The following is a 16,499-nucleotide window of genomic DNA, read 5'->3' as shown; positions in this document are numbered from 1 at the left end:
AAGGGCCTCCATTCCTTTAAAATCCAGCTCCGTTTTTTAATCAATACTAACGATGTGTTCATCCATTGTTTCAGCTGATAGCAAAGAAGACCACGCAGAAAATCATTCTCCACGCTCAAGAATTCCTAGTAGAGGATGAGAAAGTATCGGTTACAGGATTAAAGGATACACCGAAAGTAACAGACGTCAAACTGAACGACACATTTAATTTCTTGACGATAACACTCGACAGGGACTTGGAGGAGAATGGAAATTACACGCTCACGATACCGTTTTACGGTAACTTGGTTAAAGGATTGGACGGAGCGTATATCAGTTCCTACACGAATCTAAAGAATCAACAGAGCGAGTGAGTATATTTATAATACATACATATAGTATAGTATTGTATTAAATGATTAATTTCTTAAAAATTGGAATATTATTATCACAGAATCCAATGACTGGTGATAGGGGTTTGTGCAGGTTTGTGGGTTTTTACTTGTAGTGGCAGGCTGTGTTTTGGTTTGAAAGCACAGTACAGCCAATATAATTACAAGAGACAACAGTATCTGTGTGTAAGTGTGTTCTTAGATTGAAGTGTTTTTGGGAAAAGGTGACCAAAAATACTCACGTTTGAAAAATGCGTAGCCGTATAGAATCTAGTAGTTCTTGGTGGAAACTATATTGCAGAAGTAATTATGGCTCTTTAAATAAATTTGATAGACTTGTAAAATAAGTATTTAAACCTGGATTCAAACTAAAAACAACTTTTTGTATAAATATTTTTTCTTACTTTAAGGTACTTAATATCAACCCAATTCGAGGCTACATCAGCTCGGAAGGGTTTCCCGTGCTTCGACGAGCCCATCTACAAGGCCACGTTCGACATCAACATCGCCCATCACAAGGACTTCACCGCTGTATCTAACATGCCATTACTTACTTCGTCCAATAACAAGTGAGCTTAAGATTATTTTTTTAATTTAATAATGGTCAAACGGGCAGATGGAAATTGACTACTATATAGCGATTATATAGATGGTAAGCCTAAAGAGCCCAGTGGTAATACTTGAAGCTTAAGTAAAGATTGAGTTTTTAAAACCGTGTTAATACAACTTGTTTCATTTTTCATTTCTCATCTCGTGTGTCGTTGTAGGCAACATGCATGTATCTCATGAAAATCATCAAATGTACATCTACCCACACGCATTCGAGTAGCGCGATAAAATTAGCTCCATAAATTTTCAAAAAGTTTTTTCAACAATTACTTAAAAAGAAGGACCTTGACCAACATTTGGACACCAAATGTTGAAAACCAAGCTGTTTCTTTACTTTATATAATAAAAAATATCATCATCTTATATTTACCAATAAATTACAACTCATTTCGAAAAACCCTATTACTTTGTACGACATTGTATACTAAAAATGCGTGTTAGTATTCGTTGAAATACAGGATACATAAATTGAGTTATATATGACAATTACATGTAAATAATGATTTATGGAATAGACTCTTTGTCAATTATAAAGCTACCTACATTTGCACAAATTTTCAGACATTATAGTGCAAATTTTGCAACGAAGCCTTCATTAACGCAGCATTTGTGAATGTTGTTTTCCAAGTCAAAACCAATTTAATGAAGGGCTTCATATTTTGTCATAATTAACTTCTGTTGATCGTATTGTGTTTTATTTTTCAGTGCCCTTGAAGAGTACTGGCCTTGGGAGAAAATCGGAAAGAAATTCATGTAAGTATTTTTTTTATTAGACCATTTGAGATATATTTAGTGAAATATTTCTGACGTAATTTCAGGTATGTTGCAAAAGTCGTTTTTAATTATTCAATTAATTTTATTTAAAAAACATTTCAATTATTCAGAAGAGACGTCCCTAATTCCTTATGTATACACAAGTTTTATTTACATTAAGGACTTTAATCCATAGAAATCAATGCAACTACATATATTATGCAAGAATGCTAACAGCATTTTTCCGTTAAATCGTACTTTCGTTTCTCTTAGCGAAAAAATGAACTCATATTAGCAAATGTAATAAAGGAATGATTTATATTCAAATGTTACCACTGAGACGTTCCTAAAATGATATTAATATTATAAATAATGTTCATACGTTCACTCATTCATTCTATTTGTATTATTAGTATTTTTTTTAGTATTTTTATTATTATTTTTTTGTATTACTTTTATTTTTAGCTTTTCATATTTTATTCCTAAATTTTAGTCATTTAACATAAGTTATGTTTTCTTTCTTTAAGTCGTATCATTTTAATTTTGTTAAGTTCTTAATTTTAATTTTACTGTTTATATTAGCTGTTACTTAGTTATATGTGATGGATGCTGTGGTTTCCTGTAACTGAGGGAGCACATAGATTTATAACTCGCATATTACATTAAAGCTTGTCATGTGTATTCCTTGTTGGAGATCCTAATAAAATAAAAATAAAATAAAATAAAATTATACTTCACGGTATATAAGATTGACTATTTAAAAATGTTTCCATTTGTATATTTAATATCGAATGAATACAATGATTTAAATTTGAATCAAAATAATTTATTGTTTCAATTATCTTACGTCATATTGTAAAGGCAGTTACCGTTACTGCAAAATTACGATGAGCTATTGTTGCTAAACCTCGTAATCATTGAATTGAAAATAAAAATGAATTTAAAAAATATTGAATAAACGAACGGATTACGTAACCGTGACTTATTGTGTTTTGTAAATATCTGATCATATAACTACTTTGCTAAAATAGTCACCAAAGGTTGTCTGTTAGAGATCGCTATAAGCGATAAGACCGCCTTTGCGCACCATTTTTTATTTTCTTTTTCTTTGATTGTTTCCTACTTCTCTCATTTTATGTATATGTTGTGCAAAAAGTGTTAAATAAATAAATAAATAGAATATATATAGTTAAAAGTCGAGATGGTCTAGTGGTTAGAACGCGTGAATCTTAACCGATGATCGTGGGTTCAAACCCGGGCAAGCACCACGCAATTTTCATGTGCTTAATTTGTGTTTATAATTCATCTCGTGCTTGACGGTGAAGGAAAACATCGTGAGGAAACCTGCATGTGTCTAATTTCATTGAAATTCTGTCAAATGTGTATTCTACCAACCCGCATTGGAGCAGCGTGGTAGAATAAGCTCCAAACCTTCTCCTCAAAAGGGAGAGGAGGCCTTAGCCCAGCAGTGGGACATTAACAGGCTGTTACTGTATATAGTTACCATGTCCACTTGCTCGATCCTGGCAGTGAACGAAGGGAGGATGGAATGATGACCATGGAATGATATACCGACGTTGAGCTCTTGGGACGCTTACCAGAATTTTAGGGTTATGAGTCATAACTTATGACCCGTATTTTTGGAAACCGAAATTGAAGCCCGCTCAATTTTATTCCAGAACTTTTAGCATATATTTAGGGGGTAAAAACGCTAAAGATATTGAACTACAATAAACCTGTAATTGCTTAATTTTTGGTGACATTCGAAGGATTAACAAACAGTTGCAAACAGTACAAATTGCCAACTATTTCAATGACAACTCACCTGACAACTGACATAAGACGAAAAACCACTTTCTTAAATTGATTACATTAAATTGTTCTAGGAAAGAACAATCGAGCTTCGTGTGGGACCAGTTCGCTAAGTCCGTCCCGATGTCAACTTACCTGGTCGCTTACGTAGTGTCCAAGTTCTCGTACGTGGAGAGTCCGCCGGACCTCTCTCACACCAAATTTAGGATCTGGGCTAGGAATGACGCCATTGATCAGGTAATTTGTTTTTTTTTTATAATTAATGCAGCGGTGGTATTTTGAATTGGTGGAAAATTGTAATTCCTACATTTCATTGCCGGTTTTCAGACCGGCGTAACGTTACATATAAATCTTGTAAAATATACAATTTGAAACAGTATGTAAGAATCTTCTTGAACAAAATACCTTGTTTTGGGTATCCCCATTATGCACTCGCGAGTATTATTTTAAATATGACATTCAATCTTGTACCGATGTCTAAACACAGCAGTGAGTTAGATTTAATTTGAATATCAAAGGTTGGTTTGGGGTGTCATCACCAAAATGCATATATCAGCTATTTTTTTAAGTAAGGTAATCCATCCACTAATCACTAAACACTTGGTGTGGAAAACATTTCATCTTAATGTACCTTTATGGGTATATACACAACATTTGTAATTAATATAAAAAATTCCTAGCATCAATATATATTATAGTAAAAAAAATTTAATCATTAATTATATTTAACTTCGAACATTAACTTTAGATAAATTTTAAAGGTTACGATCACGTGACACTTGAGCCTAAATGACTTTCTTCTTTAGGATATTTAAAAGCATAATTAACTAATTTATAAACAAGCTATACTGGTGGTACAGCTTTGTGCAAGCTCGTCTGGGTAGATACCACCCACTCATCAGATATTCTACCGCAAAACAACAGTACTTGGTATTGTTGTATTCCGTTTTGAAAGGTGAGTGAGCCAGTGTAATTATAGGCACAAAGGACATAACATTTTAGATCCCACGGTTGGTGGCGCATCGGTGATATAAGCGAAGGTTAACATTTCTTACAGATGTTGTCTATGGGCGATGGTGACCACTTACCATCAGGTGGCCCATATGCTAGTCCGCCTTCCTATTCTATAAAAAAAGCATAAAAGTTAGGTTGGTTGTAAACGTCGTGGCAATTACAGCATATTTCATATAAGTGTCGTTTTCCAGACGTCCTACGCTGCAAAAATTGGTCCAAAAGTGCTGTCGTACTTTGAGAAGTGGTTCAACGTTAGCTTCCCGCTCCCGAAGCAGGACATGTTCGCTATCCCGGACTTTGCGGCTGGCGCCATGGAGAACTGGGGACTCATCACGTATAGGGAAACGGCATTGTTGTATGACAAGGATGCGTCATCCTTCCTGAACAAGGAGAGGATTGCTGAAGTAAGTAGGATATTAAATTTCATATATTTTTTCTGATAGCGTTGTTTTTACTATAGAGAGTTTTAAGAAACCAGATAAATCTAGATAATAGGAATATTGTTTGTAATTAAACTTTTAAAGGATGGCTTTGTAATGAAATCTAGAAAAATAATTCAAGAAGTGACTACATGATCAGATTCCCATAATCCCTATTAATCTATATATCTTCGAATTTACAATTAAAGAAAATACTCAATATAAATAAATCAATTGTAAAATTGACTCCGTATAATAAATTTTCTCATTAATTATAATGAAATCGCTTTTCCAACACCTAATTTGTAGAAACTGTTACCTGAAGTAAATTTATATTTAGGCCATCAGAAACCACGTCTCCAACAAAAAAGCTGGTCTAAAGATGCGACAGAGTATTCGAAATCTTTGTGTGCGTCTAAACTAAACGTCCATCTCTCGCACAGGTGGTGGCGCACGAGCTGGCGCACCAGTGGTTCGGCAACCTGGTGACCATGAAGTGGTGGTCGGACCTGTGGCTCAACGAGGGCTTCGCGACGTACGTGGCGTCCGTGGGCGTGCACGCCGTGGAGCCCGCGTGGCGCGCCGACCGCCTGTACGCCGTCGACAACCTGCTGGCCGTGCTGGCGCTCGACGCGCTGCAGGCCTCGCACCCGGTGAGGGGCGGTTGACGCAACTGTCGCGATATTTGTAGTCCCTATAACATACTACTCCTAGAGAATAAAATATTTGCATAGCCGATTTCTCACCAACAAAGCTGCATGGAAATTAGCTTTGCCTTAAGAGACGCGCCTTTATATTGACAAGTTTTTAAACAAATTTGTATTTATTTTCTATGGAAAATAACGAATAGATCTCTACAGAGTGTTCGAAAACTTTATAATCTAACAGAAAAAGAGATACAAAATCTTATTCGACTCTAAGCTAACATTGTATTCCAGGTGTCCGTTCCCATCGATGATCCGAAGCGTATCTCCGAGATCTTCGACACCATCTCGTACCGCAAGGGCTCCACCGTCATCCGAATGATGTTCATGTTCCTCGGGGAAGAAGTCTTCAGGAAGGCACTGCACAAGTACGTGTTAACCACTTACGAACTACTGATTTATTTAGGTCTTTAATGTTAGGTAGGTTAACAGCCTGAATTAGTCACCATATGTTTAATATCCTCCTCCTGTCCTAACTCACTCAGCTACCTGACGAAGTACTCGTACACCAACGCGGAGCAAGACGACCTGTGGTGGGAGCTGACAGCCGTCAATCAACAGTACGGCGGGCTCAGCAGAAACGTGACCGTCAAACAGGTCATGGACACTTGGACTAAGCAGACCGGCTACCCATTACTGACCATCACCAGGGACTACAGCGACCAGTCTGTGACCATCACTCAGGTCCGTTGCGGTTCCATCTCATGGCATCGGTGGTGTTACTTTAGGTTTAAATGAACCGACTTTATCAGTCAATTATATTGGTCTTTCTTGCAGCGTCGCTACACAACACTAGGAGCAGGTGGCAACGGGTCGTGGTGGGTGCCGCTGAGCGTGCTGTGTGCGCGAGACGACTCCCTCCCACCCGTGCAGTGGCTGGGGGATGGAGAGGGAGTGACCAGCGAGCACCGATTCGAGCACGGCGCCGGACCCGGCGACTGGCTGCTCTTCAACTACAACATGATCGGTAATTGTAATATACAAAATGTCGCCACTCCGGACGAGTTTCCACATGCTAGACCAGCATAGGCCGAACAACTCACGTCAGGTTCAAACAAAAATTGAACCCACCGATGAAAATGGAAAATCATAACTCGATATCGATATTTAACATAAAGTCTGTTCAGACGATTTAAATAAGAATAGATTTAGAATTATCTAGAACAAAGTCTTTGTTATCGCTTGTTGTAAATTAATATTAAATATTTTACATTATTTATAACAATGTAAGTCGTGCCGCAACTTTCTGAATGAGCAAATCGAAATTAAAGTAATTAAATATTGAACGCTTATTGGTCGCATATTAAATCACCTACTGCCTCGGCCAATAGCCATTCAGGCGCAAGATATAATGTCTTAGATGCAATATTCCATTACCCCCAGCTCCGTACCGCGTGAACTACGACGAGCGCAACTGGAAGCTGCTGATTTCCGCGCTCACGAGCGGCCCCCTGGACAGCATCCCCGTGGAGGGTCGCGTGCAGCTGCTGTCGGACGCCTTCGCGCTCGCCTGGAACAACGAGCTGGACTACGGCACCACTATGCAGTCAGTAACTCTCCTCTAATCACGGAGTGTTTAAATCATTATAATTGCCTGATCAATGCGATATGACGTAAAATTTCCAGGCTGGCGAGCTATCTGAAGCGTGAGACCGACTACCTGCCGCTGAGTACGGGTCTGAGTGCGCTCGCTAAGATCGAAAACGTGCTCAAGCGAACCCCCCACTACGGAGCTTTCCAGAAGTTCATGCGACGCCTGCTGACCGATGCGTACCGACGAGCTGGAGGACTCTCAGTCAAGAAGATCCTTAACGGAGACGACTTGACCAGCGTCAAGATGCAAGTGAGTGACGCGGTGGAACTTAGCTTGGAACAGATATCATGTATAATTAATTTTATATGATACATTTAATTTAATATGTACATGTTTGATGAAAAAGTTACTGGCTCCGGACGGATACCTTATATATCACTAGCTAACTATCCCGGCTTCTCACGGGTAGAGTAATTGTCTACATAACACGTTTGTATAACTGTTTGTTGTTTGTTTGTTTGACTGGTGGTAAGGCTTTTTGCAAGCTCGTCTGGGTAGGTACCACCCATTCATCAGATATTCTACCGCAAAACAGCATTACTTGATATTGTTCTGTTTCGATTTGAAGGGTGAGTGAGCCAGTGTAATTACAGGCACAAGGGACATAAAATCTTATTTCCCAAGGTTGGTGGCGCATTGGCTGTAAGCGATGGTTGACATTTCTTACAATGCCAATGTCTATGGGCGTTCGTGACCACTTACCATCAGGTGGCCCATATGCTCGTCCACCTTCCTATTCTATAAAAAAAAAATCAAACGTCATACGGCAGTAAAGCTCGCAGTCGGCATGGTTTTCTCCGAATCCTAATGATTTATACACCTAAACCTTTCTTATGAATAACACCATCCATTGAAGAAAATCGTATGAAAATCCGTTCAATAGTTTTTGAGTTTATCGTGGTCATACAGACAGACTCGCCCGGTAACTTTTAAAGTGCTGTTGAAATATATAAGTACCAACAAAATCATGAATTTTCGTAGTTACCCTAATGACAACGCTTAATAAAACGAGTAAATGTATTATAACGTGCCTTCGTAAATTAAAAATCATGGTGCACTTTGTCACTTGTCGCCGAGATGGTCCTGTGGTAAGAACGCGTGAATCTTAACCGATGATCGTGGGTTCAAACCCGGACAAGCACCACTGAATTTTCATGTGCTTAATTTGTGATTATAATTCATCTCGTGCTTTACGGTGAAGGAAAACATCGTGAGGAAACCTGCATGTGTCTAATTTCACTGAAATTCTGCCACATGTGAATTCTACCAACCCGCATTGGAGCAGCGTGGTGGAATAAGCTCCAAACCTTCTCCTCAAAAAGAGGAGAGGAGGCCTTTAGCCCAGCAGTGGGACATTCACAGGCTGTTACGGTTACGGTGCACTTTAGTAACGTAAGAAATAGGTCACGCCCTTATAATGTGAATATCTGGAACTTTAAAACCTGATGTGACCACACACCACCATGAGATCAGTTCACTCCACATTTATTTTAAAGCGAAATGGTCGAATGTAAGTAAACCGGTAAGTAAACCTAAGCAGTGTGCGGCCACATTGACGGCCTAGCGCGGCTGCGACGACGGGCGCGAAGTATCCCGCCCGCGGCAGGGCGGGCGGGGCCGCGGGCGGGCGGCGCCCGGGCGGGCGGCGCCCGGGCGAGGCCGCGCGCGTCGTTTTCAAACGCTCCTATCCGCGCATCATGGCCACACTGCGGGCCTCGGCAACAAGCGAACTAATGCGCGATTCCCGTTGGTATCAAACCAGGTCGCCTTGTCGCCCGGCGTATGCGCTTTTTTTTGTAAAATGACGTAAGGTGCTTATAAGTGCGATTTAATCTAAGCCAATAGGCTAAGTAATTAGGTAAAAAATTCCACGCCACAGTAATCGCGTATACCAAGAAAATTATCGAGCGAAATAAAAGAACAATTTCCAGGAAGTGTATGTAAGTTTAATATCATATGCCCGCTGTCGTATCGGATACTAAAAATGTATCAAAACCTCGTCCATAGTTTATAACGCTTCAAATGAGTCGTATCGCTATAGCAGCGCCCGCCGTCGGCCCTCGTCACCGCGCATTCAGTGTGGACGAGCCCATACATATGTACTGTTAGAAATATAAGCTACTCTTTACATTATCAATGAGCCATCGATCATGGAAAACCAGAACACAGCATTATTACACATAAATATATATTTATGTTTTGCACATATATAACTATTGTTTAGCGGTAAAAGAACTGGTGAGTGGATGATGTCACCAAGACAGGCGACTTTATGGTTACGACCATTGTTCTAACTAGAAGACCAAAATACTCCGTGGTGGTATTGCTTTTAAACTAATGTTATTGTTATCAGACGACGACGAGTGCGTGGGCGTGCAGTATGAAGGTGCCGGACTGTGAGGAGAACGCCATGGAGATGTTCCAGCAGTGGATGGACACGGAAAACCCGGACGAGAACAACCCGTAAGCGATACACACACATATGTAGACATTCATATATAACATTGTGCTGTAGTTTTGTAGTGGTTGTCGCCTCGTGTGTCGGTTTACTTATAGTAGGGTTTTGTGCAAGCTTGTCTGGGTATATACCACCCACTCATCAGATATTCTACCGCAAAACAGCAGTACTTGATATTGTTGTGCTCCGGCTTGAAGGATGAGTGAGCCAGTATAATTACAAGCACAACAGACATAACATCTTAGTTTCCAAGGTTGGTGGGGCATTGGTGATGTAAGCGATGGTTAACATTTCTTACAATGCCAATGTCTATGGGCGTTGGTGACCACTTACCATCAGGTGGCCCATATACTCATCCGCCTTCCTATATTATAAAACAGAAAAAAAATGGAATAAAACGCGCGCGCGGATAGGCAGACTCCGACCTTTTGGAACTGAACCTTGTTGGTGTGAATGAGATATTCTTACTTGTTAGTAATATTTGCTTGTACAATTATTGTAGTTGTAGTATTACTATTAGATTAGAATTAAAAAAAGGAAAAAGGGGTAAAATTACAAAAAGTCAATCACAATACATACAAAGACCTCCATAAATTCATTCATAGTTATGACCTGCTAAATTCTGGGTTCACGGCAGTGCCAAGACGTGACAATAATAACAATAATATCCTGGGACTTTATTCACACACGGCCATCTGATCCCAAATTAAGCAGAGCTTGTGCCATGGAAACCAGATAACTGATATACTACATATCCTACTTTTCTTTTGTAAATACATACTTATATAGATAATTACACCCAGACTCAGGACAAACAGACATGTTCATGCACACAAATGTCTGTCCTGGGTGGGAATCGAGCCCACAACCTTCGGCGTGAAAAGCAGGTATCTACCAACCACGCCAAACGGCTCGTCAAACACACAATAGAAGCGCAGGGATGATAATAGATATGGACAAGTTACTCATTGTACTCGACACACGCGAGCATAAATCAGATCTCAAAACCTCTGTCAATACAGTTTATAATATATTTTTATGAAATAGTTTAACAAATTAAATAGTAACTTTTTATATAAAATTAGGTTATTGTACCAAAATAATCTTTAAATCATTATGTGTAAAAAATATATATAATGTAAACTTTATTAAAAAAAAAAAAACAAATTAGGCGCTCTCGTATAATTCTTGCTCCGTGCGAGTTTTGACTGTGACGTCACTTCGCTCAGTCGTTATTGCGGACGACTCTTTTACGGTACGCGCGTTGATAATTTTGTATTAATAATAATTTTGTATCCTTATTTGTGATATATATATATATATATATATATATATATATATATATAATATACTTGCCGAGAAGGCAAATGACTACTACACCTGATGGTAAGTGGTAGTAGAGTCCAAACGAAAATTCAAAAGAAGTACAGTAGGTGATAACAGGCATCCTTGTGGAACACTAGAATTGACGAATTTTAAGTCAGAGGTCGACAACGACCTCGATGGTCCGATCTGGTAAAACTGGTGATCCAGATTGCATTATTTCTTGGGAAGTCCACAGATTGGAAACTTCGAAAGAAGCGCTTTACGCCATACCTAATCAAAAGCTTTTTCTATGTCCAGACTAACTGCTAATTTTTACTTCAGCCCATCGATCAGGTAAACTAGAAGATCACCGGTGGTAGCTTTACTTTTAATTCAATACTGTAATATGGCGATTCAAAAGTGCCGTTATAAGCCAATTTGAATAAAGAATTATTTGATTTCATTTGTATCGTACGTACTATGTTAGATTACGTATTTGACTTGCAAAGAAACATTATATGGTAAATATCAATTTCAATGGGTCACAGTCATTAAGGATTTTTTCAACTTATACCATTGGCGATACGGCGTTGCTCACAAATCATCTTTAAGATTAACAATAAACTTAAGATTAATGATGAAATGCATTTTTCATCGACACAAACTCTTATGATACTGCTATCGGTATTCAACGTATCGAGGCCGTTATTACGAACATTCTGAATTTTGTTAATATTAAACGAATACTGCAGTAGCTTGTGAAAATTAACTGTTTGATCCTTAAACTAAAAACTTATAAATACGACAAATTTTACTACTACGGTCATCACATTAAAATGCCCATTGCAAAAATATCTACTTGTTTTTGTTAATAATATATATTTCCATAGGAAAAAGTATTTTTCCATATATATTATACATTCCATATATATTATTTGTTGAATTAGTGTGCTAAATAATAATAAATAATTAAGAAAATATATGAAAGTTTTTTTATACTAACCGAAGTATAAATAAAATCACGCGAAAATACACGCGCAATTGTACGGGCGAGCGAGCGACGCCGGGCGATGTGACGTCACGCGTCGATCGGCCGCTCCAGAAAAGAATATAAGATATTTTTTGCAGAAATGGAAAAAAAAAGTTCGCCCGTACTTTTTATATTTTAAATTAGATTTTTTGCGATCAAAAAAAATCTCATCTTCGTAATTGCCCGCGCAGCATCCCCGTGGACCTGCGGCGCACGGTGTACTGCGTGGCGCTGCGGCGCGGCGCCGTGCGCGAGTGGCGCTGGGCGCTGGCGCGGCGCGGCGCGGCCAACGTGGCGGCCGCCGCCGACGCGCTGCTGCACGCGCTGGCCTGCTCGCGCGACGTGTGGCTGCTGGCGCACTACCTGGACTGGGCCGTCGCGCCCGCCTCCTCCGTGCGCCGCCAGGACGCCGGCAGCGCCATCGCCGCCGTGGCGCGCTCCGAGGTCGGCTACTACGTGGCCCGCGACTTCATCTACGACCGCATCGACGACATATACGACTCGTGCGTATCCAGCGCCGGACCCTCGGTGCATTTCATTTTCATTTCGGGATATTTTACCCGTTTCACAATTTTGTACAAATTATTCACTAAAAAACCACTATTTTATTTATATATTATCGTGACTCATAATGATTGTATCATTTGTTGATCTAATGAGCAGTTAAAATTAAAAAAAAAAAAAAACATTAATAGTACATTTTTATCGTTCGACGAAAGTGAGAATTTGGCCCTATACACAGCATTTAGTCGTACATTTTAATATAAAATACAATTTTAATCTTTGGCTATTTTTCAGCTTCCAGGGTCAAGACCGTCGGATCGGCGGTATCTTAAAAACTTTGCTCGGACAGTTCACCACTCAGAAGGAACTTGATGAAGTAAGTTTTCTTATTCCTTACATGTTGGCTATCATTTTTAATAATATTTATTATTCTTAAAACAAGTCGCATTGCTTATTGAAAGAGTTGTTGAATCATACCGCAATAAAAATATATCTTTCAATACTGTAGACAATTGTGATAAGTTATTAATTTTTACTGGTGGTAGAGCTTTGTGCAAACTCGTCTGGGTAGGTACCAGACTATCAGATATTCTACCGCTAAACAGCAGTACTTGGTATTGTTGTGTTCCGGTTTGAAGGGTGAGTGAGCCAGTGTAATTGCAGGCACAAGGGACATAACATTTTAGTTCCCAAGGTTGGTGGCGCATTGGTGATGTAAGCGATGGTTAACATTTCTTTCACCATCAGGTGGCCCATATGCTCGTCCGCCTACCTATTCTATAAAAAAAAATATATCATCGGTTTTCATACCAATGATATTTAATTGGTGGAAAAGAGTTTAATATTGAAATTATTATCAATTCTTCTATCAGGACCGTTGGTGCGTTTAATATGAACATGTAAAATGAATTTGTATTTAATCAGATCATTCGCCGGCCGCTTTCCTTCCTTAAATAAATATTTTACCTGTATATAAAATGTATATAAAGGAAAGAAAATTAATGCCTTTTTTTCTAAATAGTTTTTAGCGTGGAAAGAGAAGAACGAGAAATACCTCACCGGATCGAAGTTGGCCGTCTCCCAGGGCATTGAGAACGCACGAGTCAACATCGAATGGCTCCGAAAGAACAGAGACCTGGTCGTCGAAAAGCTGAGGGAGTACTCCGCGTAAGATTACTGTCACGACTTTGGGGAGTAGAACGAGTAGTGGGGAGTAACTCGGTACTGCTGAGTAGTAAATTTGTTGATAACTACAACAGTACACTTATAGTTTGTATGTAATGATTTTTACAATTAGAAAAAATATTAAAGAAAATCTATATTTATTAGTTTGTGTGTGTTTAGTTTTTTTTTTTTTATAATTGTTAATTTAACTTGGCCGTAGAACTGCTGTGCACGCTATTACTAAATATAAAAATAATTAATGTACTTAAATTAATATATTTTAACAACGTATTAAGTATATAAAAAAAAATAATTATTGTAATTAGAATTTGACAGTTTATTGTACGACAGTAATAATGACAGTATGAAAATATATTCTTTTAGTATATTGTTTTTGTGAAAAATCTTTATTTCGTTATATATTCGAATGTATGTAATATATAACATATACTGTAATGTTTCTTAATAGTACATAATAAGCTTTGTTAGGCTTTAAATAAAGCTTTTGTGTTAGTTTTTTAGCTATGGCAATTATAGATTAATAATAGTGTTACCAGTTGGAAATAATTACATTTTTTTTTATATCTCTACTACATCTCTTAACACACAATATTTTTGCACGCGTTAGAGATTATTATTGAGCAAAATGTTTTTAGAGATGGAAGTCAACTGTCTTAGTAATGTTTCAAGTTTTAAAAATACTTCTTTTTTTGGTAATTTTTTTTTCTTAGTTCTCCAACGTCGGCCATTACATCATGGAAAGTGAGACCCATGTTCTTGTATTCCGTTTACGCTATACATAATATTACACGAACAAAGTTGTAAAAGCAAAGGGAATTCGATTGAAATTTTTAATCTTTAATTTATGACGTCATAGTGTTATTTGACTTACTTATAAAGGATATTTTTTTTACACATTTTTTTTTATTTTACACTATTTTCTTATATATTTTTTTTAATATTTTAGGAAAAACTATTCCGTCCAAGATTTTAACGTCAGCATGAGTAATACTATTATATAGAAATTACATATTCTTATTACAATATAATATATTATTTATTGAATATAATAAAATTATGTATGTCACTTGTATACAAATGTAAGTTTTAAATATTACCTAATATGTTGTATGCAATATATAGTAATTTGAAGAACAAATGTATTGTTTTCTGTTTTTCATAATAAATTACATTAAATCAGACTGTCAAAATGTAATCGATTAATTATCACGATTACAATATAACAAAAGTAATCAAAAAAGAAAGTAAGCGAGTAAAGTAATTGCTCCCTTCAGAATCAATCAAAGTTAATCTGTAATCGTGATTGACAATTACACATAGCAATCATTTATCCGATTACATTTTTCCCAAGTCTGAATAAAACTATTAAATAATCACAATAAATTTGCCTCATCGTTAAATAGATCTCTGACAAACAGTTACGAGCTTGAGATAAAGTCAAATATGTGAGAATAATACATAATATTGTATATAATATAACATAAATGTACACACACATTGAAACACTTAAAAATTAATAAAATACAAAATAATCACGTATTACGAAGGCGAGCTAGCATTAAGCAATTATGATCGCCTTTATTGAATTGAATGCGATAATATTTGTAAGTTTCCAGTCGTTCTATCAAGTCATTTTATATATTATATAATGTACACGTGAACTCAGTGATATTGTCGTCGATATATTTGTTTATGTATTATTTTTTAATCTTTTATATCAGTATTTGAAAGCACTCGTTAATGTCACAAATAAAGCTTTATATTTTTTTTTTGTGTTTTTTTTTTTTATATACTTAAATGCAATCTGTGGAATGCGATTAATTTGTGTTTGTTATTGAGGCGCGGTGGTGTAAAAAACATCACGATGGAACTTGGGGTCCAATTTTACTAATTGTAACTTTATCGCAATCGAATCGAAGCGTGATCGTTGCCGTTTTCCTTCTTTAATTTAATAATCGACTATTGCCCAAAGTTATAAATTACGTCTAATTTTGACATAACGGTATATGTTAACATATTATCGGTCAGAATTGAATCGGGAACGTATTTTAATCGTTATAAATTAGTAGAATTCGGCCCAAGTAAAACAAACTTGCGCGAGGCTCAGAACATTCCTCATACATACATACAAGTGTAGTATTGCTCGCATTATGTCGCATCCCGTCACTTACCCCGGACGATGAATTAGTCTACCAACAGTGAGACATGTATAGACAGTACGGTACCGTAACAACCTGTAAATGTCTCACTGCTGGATAAAGTCCTCCTCTCCCTTTTTTGAGGACAAGGTTTGGAGTTTATTTCCACCACGCTGCTCCAATGCGGATTGGTGGAATGCACATGTGGCAAAATTTCAGTGGAATTAGACACATGCAGGTTTCCTCACGATGTTTTCCTTCACCGTGAAGCACGAGATAAATTATAATCACAAATTAAGCACATGAATTCAGTGGTGCTTGCCCGGGTTTGAACCCACGATCATCGGTTAAGATTCACGCTTAACATTTGATAGGTAAGAGAATACAGCTGACGAATATATCTGTTTCACAGAGATTTCACAGATAACATTGAAGTCTTGAAGTCCGGTTGTTCAAGTGTAAATATAAGTTTTCTAACCTTGTGTGTAATGTGTTGTGGTGTTAACAAATCGATACTGGAAATATATGACTTTCAATTGTAATATTAGTTTTATTCCTCCACATTTTATTTAGTCATATAGCTTAGTGGAAATAAGGGTCCAA

The 16,499-nt window shown here is 37.5% G+C and overlaps 1 protein-coding gene across 2 annotated transcripts in view; it reads left to right on the top strand.

The window, feature by feature from the left end:
- LOC126778093 (aminopeptidase N-like) overlaps window positions 1-15,529 on the top strand; it is a 37,344-nt gene extending 21,815 nt beyond the window's left edge. For both annotated transcript variants that reach the window (XM_050501465.1, XM_050501464.1), the window contains exons 3-17: window positions 75-349; window positions 782-940; window positions 1,686-1,733; window positions 3,620-3,782; window positions 4,751-4,963; window positions 5,422-5,631; window positions 5,917-6,050; window positions 6,168-6,366; window positions 6,460-6,649; window positions 7,066-7,228; window positions 7,309-7,525; window positions 9,630-9,739; window positions 12,261-12,572; window positions 12,868-12,949; window positions 13,595-15,529. In XM_050501465.1, the coding sequence (XP_050357422.1) occupies window positions 75-349; window positions 782-940; window positions 1,686-1,733; window positions 3,620-3,782; window positions 4,751-4,963; window positions 5,422-5,631; window positions 5,917-6,050; window positions 6,168-6,366; window positions 6,460-6,649; window positions 7,066-7,228; window positions 7,309-7,525; window positions 9,630-9,739; window positions 12,261-12,572; window positions 12,868-12,949; window positions 13,595-13,744 (2,625 nt within the window). In that variant the 3' untranslated portion in view covers window positions 13,745-15,529. The remainder of the gene's footprint in view (window positions 1-74; window positions 350-781; window positions 941-1,685; window positions 1,734-3,619; window positions 3,783-4,750; window positions 4,964-5,421; window positions 5,632-5,916; window positions 6,051-6,167; window positions 6,367-6,459; window positions 6,650-7,065; window positions 7,229-7,308; window positions 7,526-9,629; window positions 9,740-12,260; window positions 12,573-12,867; window positions 12,950-13,594) is intronic.
- Window positions 15,530-16,499: the final 970 nt, after the last annotated feature.

The sequence above is a fragment of the Nymphalis io genome, chromosome 25 (genome assembly GCF_905147045.1).
Source record: "Nymphalis io chromosome 25, ilAglIoxx1.1, whole genome shotgun sequence".
In the NCBI taxonomy this organism is placed as follows: domain Eukaryota; kingdom Metazoa; phylum Arthropoda; class Insecta; order Lepidoptera; family Nymphalidae; genus Nymphalis; species Nymphalis io.
Note: the sequence above shows the minus strand (reverse complement) of the source record. Positions and strands in the feature narration are given on the sequence as shown.